The sequence below is a fragment of the Ziziphus jujuba genome, chromosome 8, assembly GCF_031755915.1.
Source record: "Ziziphus jujuba cultivar Dongzao chromosome 8, ASM3175591v1".
Classification (NCBI taxonomy): domain Eukaryota; kingdom Viridiplantae; phylum Streptophyta; class Magnoliopsida; order Rosales; family Rhamnaceae; genus Ziziphus; species Ziziphus jujuba.
The window spans coordinates 12,972,220-12,985,219 of record NC_083386.1 but is presented as its reverse complement, the minus strand read 5'-3'; the positions used below and the strand labels follow the sequence as shown (position 1 = coordinate 12,985,219).

Genomic DNA, 13,000 nt, shown 5'->3' with positions numbered 1-13,000 from the left:
TTTCATGTTTATTAATGTACAGGGCTTACAATTGCTGAAGGCATCAATGGAGACAGAGATTGTTCTTACTGATGTCCTTTTGAACAAAGTATAGTATAAATTGAGTCTTCATAGCCCATAATGACACTGTGCTTAGGCTTTTATGAGGTCTCTGCCTTTGTTTTTTATTTGGCTAATAGCCTTTCAGTACGGAGTAGTAGAGATGGTTAGAACTAGATGTATATATAATTTTCAGAGTTTTCACTTACCTGCAATATATTTAATGTTAAAGGATCTTCACACAAAAATGTATCAGGTTTTCGTGGAATAACCTATATTGGTAATGTTTTCTTGGCCATTAATGACATTTGAATACCCCATTCCAAATAAAAATTTTTGGTTCATTGAACTTTAAATATTGAGAAAATATAATATTAGTTTAAGTATTTTTCCCCTCAACAACTCTATATAGTTTTAGTTAATGTTTAAATTGAATTGGTTTGGCCCAATTGTAAAACTATTAAGATTACATCTCAAACCTAGGTTAAATGATATTTACTAAGTGATATGGAAAATTTTTTACTTATCTTTCCTCTGAGAATTTGTTTATTCATATGTAGATTATGTTCATTTTTTTAATTAATAAAATAATAATATGTCAATTTGTCATATCAATAAACATTTTGGTAGGTTTTTTGCTAAGCTTCATTCAACACATAAACAGAGTACTTCCTCTAAATATGAGAAATTCCTTTAGCAGATGATCACAAAATTACATGATAAATGTGTCCATTCCTATGTTAGACAAATTAATCCCACACTTTTGATTTTAGGGGAAAAAAAAAAGAAAAAAGAAAAAAACTATACTTTTAATGTGGGGAAAGACTAAGGCAGTCAAATATCATTTAAAAGCCAGAAAACAAATCATTTAAAATGTTATTTTTTTAAAATTTGGGAAAACCACCTTGCAAAACTAAAAATAATATATAAATCAAATGTTATTTTTTAACAAATAAATGACAGTTAAAAGAATAAATGATTCTAGTGTGTATTTACATGACAGTAATTGTAATAAAAGGTTAATTTATTTTTAAATTTTGATTGATAATTTATTTGTCTTATATTGCAATTTAAATAGATGATATAACTCACAACATAGGATATCCTTATTGTAAAATCCTCACAACGTCCTTACTCTATCAAAATCATATGTATATATACATATATATTTGATAACAAAGAATAGTTTTTCAAAGATTACATCGTGCCATTGTTTAATTAAAAATGAAAAGTGCAATAACAAAAATAAAATTATATCAGACAAGTGTTGATAGACAAATAATATAAAAACAAAATAAATGTAAAAGGTTCTTTGTTTTTTTTTCTTGGTTTAGAAAAAAAAAATTATGTGCAAATGATTCAACAAAGAAAATAACAAAATTAAGCAAATACACAAGGTGAATATGTTAAAAAGAATTCAAATCATTGGTGAATATGTTAAAAAGAATTCAAATCATTCTTGGAGAATTGGTTGCTGTTGGAGAGGCCCCATTACAAATGAAAAATGCCTCTATTCAATAGATATCCAGTTTAGTGAAAGCCTTGAATTACTTCCTGATTTTCTTCAAGATTAAATGATACATCTTTATTATTGGCTGAATCCTCCTTTTCCTATTAATCAGAAGCAAGCAGCGCCACCACAGATTTCATCTATTGTGCTCTTTACCAGGAAACGGTCTCTGCTCAAAATTCTTTATTTCCTGTATAAATATCCTTGATTTTCTTCAATTAATTGCCCAAACAAACACATTTTACAAATTATGTTGACAATTTAACCTTAAATTTTTTTTTATTTCCTCGAGAAATAATCTTGATTTTCTTCAAAGTTAATTATCCAAATTTTATCTTTGCCATTTTGTCCATGCCTATTGGTACTGTAATTGGGCTTCCCTTGAGCAAAGGGATGGTTGGAACTCTAGGTAAGCTTTACGAGAGTATCGAAAATCTCAGTGAAACTTACATGCAATTTGTCCTTAACAAGGAAACCCTGCTTAACCTTAAGGTAATTACCACAAATGGTGATGTTGTTACCCCTCTCTTGTTGCTCAAAGAAGCATCTTCATCAGTGTCTAAACAAATGTACATTTGTCTAAGCAATTTGGACACATACGAGCAAGTCATTTACCAGAGCACCCTTCATTATATCGTTAATGATCTAAAAACTTTTGTGTCCATAGTACAATAAAGGCAATATCAAAATCGATGACATATGTTACAGCCCAAGCTACAGCACAAGGAGGGAGTTGATCAAGTGGTGAGGGAGGGTATGTGAAAGGGGTTGTGACTTATATGGTAATGGATGATTTGGAGGTGAAGCCTATGTCCACCATATGTAAAATGAGTCTGTAGACTAGCGGCACGCTTAATTTAGACCTACGGTTGAAAAGTTATGGGTCTGTAGAGTTTTATTTATTTTTTCTGGAACTGATCTTACCGGATAGTTGAGTATTAAAAGGAGTCTTTGATTATGCCATATGTTACCAGTTGGGATGCACCACATGTCACGATGAGAAAGTGCCACATGTCATCCTTAATAAAATATTATATTATATTATATTATTATTTTATTTAATTTAATTTTTTCATTTTTTTCTTTTTCTTTTTCTTTTTTTTTCTTTTCTACTCCCTCACGAGAGAAAAACACCCCCTATCTCCCTCCCTCTCTCTTTTTCTCTCTCTTCCTCTCTCTTTCTCTCTCTCTCTCTTTCTCTCTCCCTTTCTCTTGGGTCGTCATGAAAAAACATTTTCTGACCACTGGATGGCCACACGTGCCAGCCCCGACATGGTGACTCACGGCCAAGCGACCTCAACCGTCCAATTTTCAACCCTTTGGTCGGTGGACACACCGAAATCTATGGCCCAATGCCAATAACCAGTGTTTCCTTAATTTGTTGGTTGGTTTTCCAACAGTTTTCAACCGTAAGATCGGTTCCTCCCCTAGTTTTTGACCCCCTGATCTTAAAAATCCTCCATTCCACCAAATTCTAAGCCATTTGTGAGACACATAGATGGGAAGTTTGGCCGAAACTTCCCAGGCATTTTCCGATCACTACCGATCGAATTGAGCCCAATGGAGGTTGGTAACGTATTCCTCATTCCTTTAGTTTTCCATTGATATCGTATTTATGAATTATAGTGTTGTAATTGAAAAGTTGCTATTTTTTAATAAATTATTATATTAAATGTGAAAAATTGAAAAAATCAAATTAAATTATATATATCTGTTTATGAACACATATGTATGTGTATGTTTGAAGTACATATGTTTTGTGTATATATATATATATGTGTGGGTGTGTGTATTGTGATATATGAATATATGAATATATGTATAGATATCTACAGATGAATATATTTATATATCTATATATACATATTTATGTATATATATGTATGAGTATATATGTGTATATATATATATATAAGAATGGGTACATGCTCGCTGAAAGGTTATATATATGTGTATGTGTGTGTGAATGTATAATTTGTGTTATTTAACATTTTGAAATATAAAATGTATATTTTAAAAATTAAGGAAATTGTTATTTAATTTTATTATGCTATTTATGTGATTTAAACATATTTGTTATATAATATTTATTATATGGTTTGGAGAAATTAATTGTATATATTTATTATTGAATTTATTGTTGTATTTATTTTGTATGATAAAATGTATTTATGTGAAATTAAATTATATGTGAATTTTATATAAGTTAAATAAATTTTGTATAAATAAATTTTAATTATTTAAAAAGAATAATAATTTTTAGTGTATAAGATATATTGTGCATTTGGATAATCGTGAAATTGAAGTAATGTGGAATGTATTAATTTTATGAAATTGCTAGATTTATTTTCATGGTTTAAAAAAAATATGGAATTTAATGGATTTAGTAATAGTATATAAATCTGGTTGTATTTTATCAGATCTTAGTATATATAATATTAGGTATATTGGCAGCTATGCATCCTGAATTTTATCGGAGTTGACACATTGCATCTTAAACTTTTTTTCCTGGCATTATGCACCCCAAACTTCTTTTTCCCTTGCATCGTTGGTTCTTCTGTCAAAAATGCTTAATGGAATTATCACGTGTTGCGCATGTGATCATCAAATAAGGGTAAATCAAGTCATTTTGTTGTTCTCAGATTAGAAATTAAGGCTTAAAAAATGGAGTTTTAGCCCCAATTTTGAAAGAGATATTGCATTTTGAAATGCCTCCATTTTTCTTTGCCCTAAAAAAAAGAGCAAGAACTGTGAAGAGACAGCCATGGAAGGATACAATCGGTTCCCAATTCGAAAGCTTCTTTGCACATGGAATAGTGCAGTTCATTTTAGATGTGAGAATCGTCGATCTCAATCATCGACATTGACTAGATCGCAGTTTTGGATGTCGATGGCTCTCGCACCATCCGATACTATTGTTTCAATTTGAGAAAGCTGCTCTAAAAGCCAATCGAATCTAGACCCCAATAGAACCTCTGACATGCTCGGCGGCAAAGGTCTCAAACTCGATCCAGCACTATCGTCGTAATAGAGCTTTAACCCACATCCCTTTGAACCACCATCGCGTTAGCTCCATCCGACGACGATCCATGAAGCACGTGTTGAATAAATTAATATTTGTGGATTTGGCATAATCAATTACTCACTTACAGGGCCTATTTATGCCATTAATGGGACTGGCTTATTTTATTATTTTGTAGTAGGGCCCTTAGTCACACACTCTCTATAAGACTCCAGTTGGCCCATTGGACTGGAGGACCAACTCTCTTTATAAGCCCATTGACTTATCCATATTTTTTCCTAGTATAATTATATTATCAAATTATTATTATTTTATGTGTGTCAAAATTAATGGATAAGTCTGACTTGCAGAGACTATTTAAAAGGTCTAGGGCAAGCAAACAAACATATGCCATACGGTATTTTGATATTAGGGTTTTTAGAAATCTGAGAGTGGTTTGAGAGTAGTGTGTCCATAGGCACTACTTTACGTTGTTTCTATTTTGCAGGATTAAAGATCTAACGTATCAATGACTGAATTTGGAGGTTAGTAATTTATGATTTATGGAATTTATTATGTATATTTAGATCCATAAAATTTCTTACAATTGGTATCAGAGCCTAGTTAATATGCATAATAAATTTCTTTGTGATTAGTCTTCGTTGTATCGATGATGATCGAATTGAACTGTATGTGGCCATTGAATGATATGTGGGATTCAAATATATGTTCTTTATTTTATTTTTCTTTCTGTGTGCATGGATCTGTGAAGCTATGATATTGATGTGTGAAGAAACATAATACATGCCCGATTGTTATTTATAAAATAAAAATAAATAAAAAAAATTGTAAATATCGGGCATGTATTTGTTTTCCAAAATTTTGGGTGTGCTTGGTAAATTTATGAGCAATCCCGATCCTATTCATTACCAAGCAGTTAAAAAGGTCTTTAGGTATCTTCAGGGTACTAAAGATCATATGTTGACATATCCTCGCACCAACTCTCTTGAAGTAGTGGGTTATAGTGATGCAGACTATAAAGGTTGTGTGGATGATAAGAAATCTACCACTGGTTATATATTTATCATGGTAGGAGGGGCTTATCTTGGCGGAGTGCCAAGCAGTCAGTGACAGCATCCTCGACTATGGAGGCAGAATATGTAGCATGTTATGAGGCTACCCGTCATGCAGTTTGGCTACGGAATTTTATCCGTGATTTAGGAGTAGTTGACTCCATTGAGAGGCCTATTATGATGTATTGTGATAATATTGCAGCGGTGTCTTTCTCCAATAATTTAAAAGGTATTCCTGGTGCGAAGTACATTGATGTGAAATATTTTGTGGTAAAGGAGAAAGTTGAAGAGGGTCTCATTACTGTTGTTCACACACCGACTTATAGCATGGTGGTAGATCCACTGACCAAGGCTTTACCGGTAGGCATATTTGAGGAGCATGTGTCCCGTATGGGATTGTTATTCAGTTGAGACTGCTGTGGGTCAGTGGGAGTTTGTTATGTTTTCTGTTGTAATATCCATGTTGAGTATTATTTATTTCTTTGAATATTTTAATACATTGATGTATGTGGATCATTATTTATTTATTTATGAGATGATTTATTACACATATTATTGCTCCTTGTATTTACAGGCCTGTTGAGACTATTAGTCTATGTATATGTGTATGTTGATCCACAGGTGCCATGGTAAATCCCTACTACCTAGTTTGGGTATATATTGTTGTATCCTGTCGATACACAATGTGCTTGAATGAAATGCTTTTGTGTGTTGGGGATTGCACATGGTTAGGTAAATCTCTACTACCTAGACTGAGTTTACGGCATGCAAAGTACTCAGTTGAAATGGTATAATGTTTTGAGAGATTTACTGAGAGAATCTCTACTGCCTAGTCTAGTATATTGTTGTGCCCTGTCGGTATACTATATATTTGGATGAAATGGCATTATGGCTCGGGAGATTCTATAGTAAGTGAATTTGGATTTTATATGAAGATGATGATTATGCAGTCCAAGTGGGAGAATGTTGGATAAATTAATATTTGTAGACTTGGCATAATCAATTACTCACTTACAGAGCCTATTTATGCCATTAATGGGACTGGTTTATTTTATTATTTTGTAGTAGGGCCCTTGGTCACACACTCTCTATAAGACTCCAGTTGGCCCATTGGACTGGAGGACCAACTCTCTTTATAAGCCCATTGACTTATCCATATTTTTTCCTAGTATAATTATATTATCAAATTATTATTATTTTATGTGTGTCAAAATTAATAGATAAGTCTGACTTGCAGAGACTATTTAAAAGGTCTAGGGCAAGCAAACAAACATATGCCATACGGTATTTTGATATTAGGGTTTTCAGAAATCTGAGAGTGGTTTGAGAGTAGTGTGTCCATAGGCACTACTTTACGTTGTTTCTATTTTGCAGGATTAAAGATCTAATTTATCAATGGCTGCGTTTGGAGGTTAGTAATTTATGATTTATGGAATTTATTATGTATATTTAGATCCATAAAATTTCTTACAGCACGATCACCGGGTTGAAAGGAGAACGGTCGCTGCCATGTCTTTCACATGAACAAAGCTTCCCTTTCCATTCCACAAACCATCAAAACTAGAATTTGCAATTAAAAAAAAAAGATTTATTGGATGGATTTTCAAGAAGTCTTCTCTATGAAAAGAAAATTCATCTTCATTCGAATAAGAGAGAAAAAAAGGGATAAGGGTGGTGTCTAGGAGACAAGAAAATGAAGAAATTAGGACTTTCTTGGAAAAAAAGTTGGACAAAACTCTAAGAAACTTTTCTATTCTTCTTTGTTTTTTTTTTTTTTTTTTTTTCTGATTGTTTATTTTTTATAAATTTTCTTTTTAATTTGTATGAGAGAGGTCAAATTTTCCATTGGAAAAGGGGTTTTGAAGAAACCTGAGAACAGCAAAATGACTTGATCTACCCCCACTTGATGATTCCGTTAAGCATTTTTGACAGAAGAACCAACATTGTAAGGAAAAAAAAAAGTTTGGGGTGCATAATGCCAGGAAAAAAAATTTAGGGTGAAATGTGTCAACTCTCATAAAATTTGGGGTGCATAGCTGCCAATATCCCATAATATTATAAAATTAATAATAGTTTTTAAATATATATATCCTGCTATGAAAAACATTGGGATGCATGCAACTACTATTCAAAAGCCTATTACTACTGAATATTATTTATGAACATGTTTCTTATCTAGCTTGTGAGAATCGGCAACAAAGTGGGATATGGATTCCTCCAATACGTGGAAAATTGAAGATTAATGTGGATGGAGGTATTTTGAAAAGTTACGACAATGCTGGTGTCCAAATACTGATGCAAAATGAGCAAGGTCGATTGATGGCAACAGCAGCTATTCCTTTTTTGAAATGCAGTGCACTTATTCTAGAATTATTGGCTCTATGAGAGGGTCTGAAATTTATTGTTCAATTTGGTATTTCTGATGCTGAATTGGTAAGTGTTTCAAAAGCTACCATTCAAGCTATCACATCTACATATTGTTATATGGTTTTTGATTGTTTTCTTGTTGCAAACATTAAGGTACGGTTGATTTTGCAAGGGAACTTTTCTTGCTCTTTTGCACATCGAGAGTCAAATAATGTAGCTCATGTTTTGGCTCAAGATGTTGTGAAAGCGAGCTAGTTTGAATCTTGGAATGGAAATTGGTACTGATTGGTTGGATCAAGCTGTCCAAGTTGATATGTGTATCTCTGAAAGTTCTCTTTGTAAAATATTTCTTTTCGAAAAAAAATAAAAAATCACATAGTGGTACTGGTACTGGTAAGGAATTTCGCCATTTGCAGACTGAGTAGTATTCATGCATTATTCCCTAAACGCAGCTATATATATTCACACATTAATTGCTATAATTTTTTTTTTTACGTTTTTTTAAATTCTAAAATCATACACTAGCTGTACCTGGTATTTTGAAGAAAAGAAATAAAAAAAAGCATTTTTTTCCAAAATGGAAAAAAAGGAAAAGTAAACTATTTTTTGAAAGAAAAAACAAAAGGACAATACTTTCTTAAGTGGTAATTACTTTTAGACTAGGTCTTGAAGAAAATGATTTAATTAGTAATTGAGCTGAATGCTTTCAGAATAATTTAGAAGGCAATAACCACTTATGATATCTTCCAAATCATAGATTCAAGACCCCAAATTTATTAGAAAGGAAACTGAGCTCATGAAATATTTTACTTAAACTCATGAAACATTTTACTCAAACTCATGAACTCAGATCGAATTGAATTAGTAATGAACTCGAGTTTAACCAACTCCACTCATGATAAATTAGAAAACATTGAAATTAATTATATATTTTAATATATATATATATATATATATTTGCATAACTGAGTCTACTGCTTAAATTTAAATTTAAACTACTCACATAAAGTTCATTTATTCACATGACAAAATAAAAATTCTTCAAAATCCATATATATGGCATCGCAAAAGGTAAAAACTAATAAATCAATTAACGAAGTTTTTATGGTTTATCAAAACGAAGGCATTTTCAATAAAACATCTTGATCAAATTTTACATTCTTCCCCCCTCAAGTAGTAACAATCAAATATTTGCAGAATCAAGAAGTATAGCTTATAAAACTTTCCTTTAATATCCACCACCCGGAATGGATTACATAATAATAATAATACATGGAAGCATAGAGTAATTGATATCAACTAAATCTTGGGAGTTGCTTACTCCGCCAGGAACACATCGGTGAGAACAGTTTTTGACTGCAAAGCTGCCTTCAATAATTTCAACCCCTATGTACCAATAACAACATATTTTTCAATATATGTGTGTTAGACCTAATTCACACTCAAAAATATTGGGGAAAAAAAAAACCAAAAATATCAATAATAATAAATGCATACTTTTAAATGCTTCAAAACAGGAAAGAAATAAAAGATATAGATTTCAATTTTAATAATTTAAATATAATTATATTCAAAATAATTTAAATATATAAGTTGTAACTAGTTTTTTTTTTTTCTTTTTTGATATTGGGGTGGTGTATTTTTTATTTTGTTTTTTTTCTTGACTTCACACAACTGGAGGATAGGGGAATTTCGTCATAATTAAGGTTTAAACTGTGCACCTAGAGGTGTCTATGTTTTATAGTTTGACTACTAGACCAAGCCTATCAATATTTGGTGGGAGAATTTGAGCACTGGGATCGTCTAAGAAAATAATAATTTTTACTACTTGGCTATCCGCATGGGAGCAAACTAAAATAAAATATCAAATTAATACATAATTTTAAGATCTTAACTATTACCGTTTTAAACCGTTATAAAGTACTTTTTCTTTTTTTTTTCTTTGACCAGTATCTGTAATAAAAATAAATATATTTACCAATTACTCAAAATACGTAATTAATTACCAATTAACTAACAGAGTGTACACATACCTTTTATCAAAAAAAGAAAAAAGTATACCCATACCTCATTCACGCCAATGGAAACCATCTTCTCCTGAAGACCACCAATCTCTTTAACATCGAACTTGTTAAGGAGGGCTATGCTTGAAATGGTAGACATTGGAGACACTTCCAAATCATCCATCACCATATAAGTAACCACACCTTTCACAAACCCTCCTTCTCCACATCCACATGATGATGATGATGATGTTGAGTGCAATTCATTCTCTCCAATCTTCTGGGCACCTACAACATAATTCACTGCTACAGACATCCTGCTCTTGCACTGAGGGCATATGGCCTTGGAATCATCCGCCACATACAGATGGTCGCTTCGGCTGTATCCGCTAGAGATCATATTTGAACATACATACATATTTTTATCTGCATGCTCTTGACCAATGTTATTGTTGGGCAACAAAAGAGGGATTGCATTTGCACCGTAAAGAGCTGGTGCTTTGGGGTTCAACACGGTTTCTCTGTCAACATTTGGTTGCAAATAAGTGTCATCGAGATTCTCAATGCTCTGGTAAAGCTTCCCAAGAGTACCAATCATGGCATTGCTTGACAGCAGATTTATTACCGTACCAACTGGCAAAGACATAAGGGTGAATAAAAAATCAACAAAATCCTTCTTCGCTTCGGCGAATAGGACCCTTTGGCCTCTTGGATCGATGAGAAGCTTCAAATTAATACTGGACGTGGTCTTCGTTGAGGCTTCCATTTTTGTTCCGTGGCGCGGTATCAATTGGGTAATTTTGTGATTTTTGTGTATGTATGAGTCAAGTAGCTAGATATAGGGATATTTGGAAAGCAAACTGTATTTATATAATTTAGTGGATGGAGTTACGTTCAACTAAGATGGTCATTTGGATTTTGAGGGAAAGAGGTCAAAGAAGAAATGATAAAAATTTTAAAAGGGAAAGAGAAGACAACCTGGAAAGAGAAGATCACTTTAGCCACTTTCGGCTTTTTTCGTACAATAATTGAAATGAGAGGGAGGAAAGTAAAACAGGTTTTGGTTCTTTAATTCTATGGCTATATAATTGCTCTCTATCATGATGCATCCATGTGATGCTACTTCAAGGTTAAGTAGTTTTAGGATCAATTTTGGAGTGATTTCCAAAGCTTCAAAGTACTGCAAAGAAGTTAAAATCTACTCTTTTACGGTGTTTAACCAAAAAAAAAAAATCTTAAAATATTTTTAGTAATTTTATTTTTGAGAAATCATCTTTTTAGTCCCAAACATGCCTTTAGTTTCTGCTTAAGGGTGGGCTCGGTATAGAATGATTCGGTTTTTGTAAAGTGGAAACATCGGCCTCAAAGCCCAAAGCAGAACTCAATTAGATGATTTAAAGATAAATATAAATATAATAAAATTGTGTTACAAATATACATTTGCTGGCATTGAAAGTTTTTGCTTCGATTACTAGATAAGCTATATATGCCATATGTCCAGCTTATAGTTGGTAATCATGTGAAGGTTAACTGATTTCGTATTGGTATAATAAATTCATAATGCTGCCTCCAAGTGAATGGCCATAATACAAATTGCATTTTCTTTTTCAACAAATTCCAGATTGAATAATTTTTTCTTTTTTTACAATTCTTCATATTTTATTTCTTACTGTTTTCTTTTCTTTTCTTGTTTCTGTTCAGCTTGCATATCAAACTTAGTTTTTTTTTTTTTTTTTTTGGTTTTTTACTGTTTATTAAATATTTTCAATTCAGGATCACAATATGGATGCTGTGGCTTGCAAAAGAAGGAAATGACCCCAATTACGCAGCTTGTTTTGTTGGATAAAAATTGGTGAGCCGAAAGGGAAAACACATATATTTTCCTATAATGAATAATATAATGGTTTTAATTACCGTGTCTTTTCCTTTTTCACAAAGGATGTTTGTTGTTGAGTTCTGCCTTTTCTTTTTCTTGCTCTCTTTTCTTTCTTTTTTTTCTTTTTTTGACAAAAGTCAGTCCTTTTTTCATTTCCCTTTAATTTATAAATCTTCACCATATATATATATATATATATAAAAGTATATATATATATATATATATATACATGTATATATAGTTATATTACGGTGTATTTCAATCTTATATCATAAGAAACATATCACAATCTCTCATCAACAACAGATTTCAATATCTAATTTATTATTAATAACAAACTAGTGATGCATATTTTATGCCTTATGATGCAGGATTGATATATTTTTAACAAAATAATATATATATATATATATATATATAAACTAATAACTTTCTAATCAGAGATTCTTTGATAGAATCCTTAATGTATAAACAATCTTGTATATAAAGGATTGTGAACTTGGGCTTTTCAGATATACATAATCAAAATTATTCTTTATGACATAGTCGTGGACTAGACAACATTTCCTTCTTGAAGCCCGAAGACCTGTTTTTCTTGCCATTTAATCATTTTCTGCACTTTGTTTTAATTGACTTGTATTTTTCATTTTTGTTAGAGTTTTCAAACGGTGTCGTTGTAGTGGTGACGTAACATATCAATTTCGTTTGATATTGTGAATTACGGGCAAAAGAGTTCTCCAGAAATTTTCTTTCCAAACTCTCTTTGAATTTGAATTTTCTTACCCTGGAATGGGGAACTATGTGTTGAAGCTAATTATTTTTCTCTGTTTTTATTTGGACGGGGAGGAGGAGGATTAAAAATGCCGAAGTAGGTTGGGTGACTGTGCAGGTAATTGGTCATGGAAGATAGGGGTACTTCTATTTTTTTACCCAAAAACCAAGCAGAGATCCAAACCGATTGAAAATTTGATTGCAAAACAGATTATATCATGGGCAATTAGTGAATATGAGATAACAATAAAAATATAAAATCATATGTGGTTATGTCAAGACCATATCCAGGATCTGTTACTAAAATCCTAGATAAGCCCTGATCCCAGGGCAAATTCTACCAGACCGTCCTATGAAAAA

General features: G+C 31.8%; 1 protein-coding gene across 1 annotated transcript; it reads right to left on the bottom strand.

Annotated features, from left to right (window-relative positions):
• Positions 1 to 9,060: 9,060 nt before the first annotated feature.
• LOC125421398 (uncharacterized) lies at positions 9,061 to 10,950 on the bottom strand. The gene is made up of 2 exons (XM_048470322.2): positions 10,058 to 10,950; positions 9,061 to 9,376 (listed from the first exon to the last, which is right to left on the bottom strand). Exons 1-2 carry the CDS (start codon positions 10,757 to 10,759, stop codon positions 9,308 to 9,310), a joined length of 771 nt encoding a protein of 256 aa, XP_048326279.1. The 5' UTR covers positions 10,760 to 10,950; the 3' UTR covers positions 9,061 to 9,307.
• Positions 10,951 to 13,000: the final 2,050 nt, after the last annotated feature.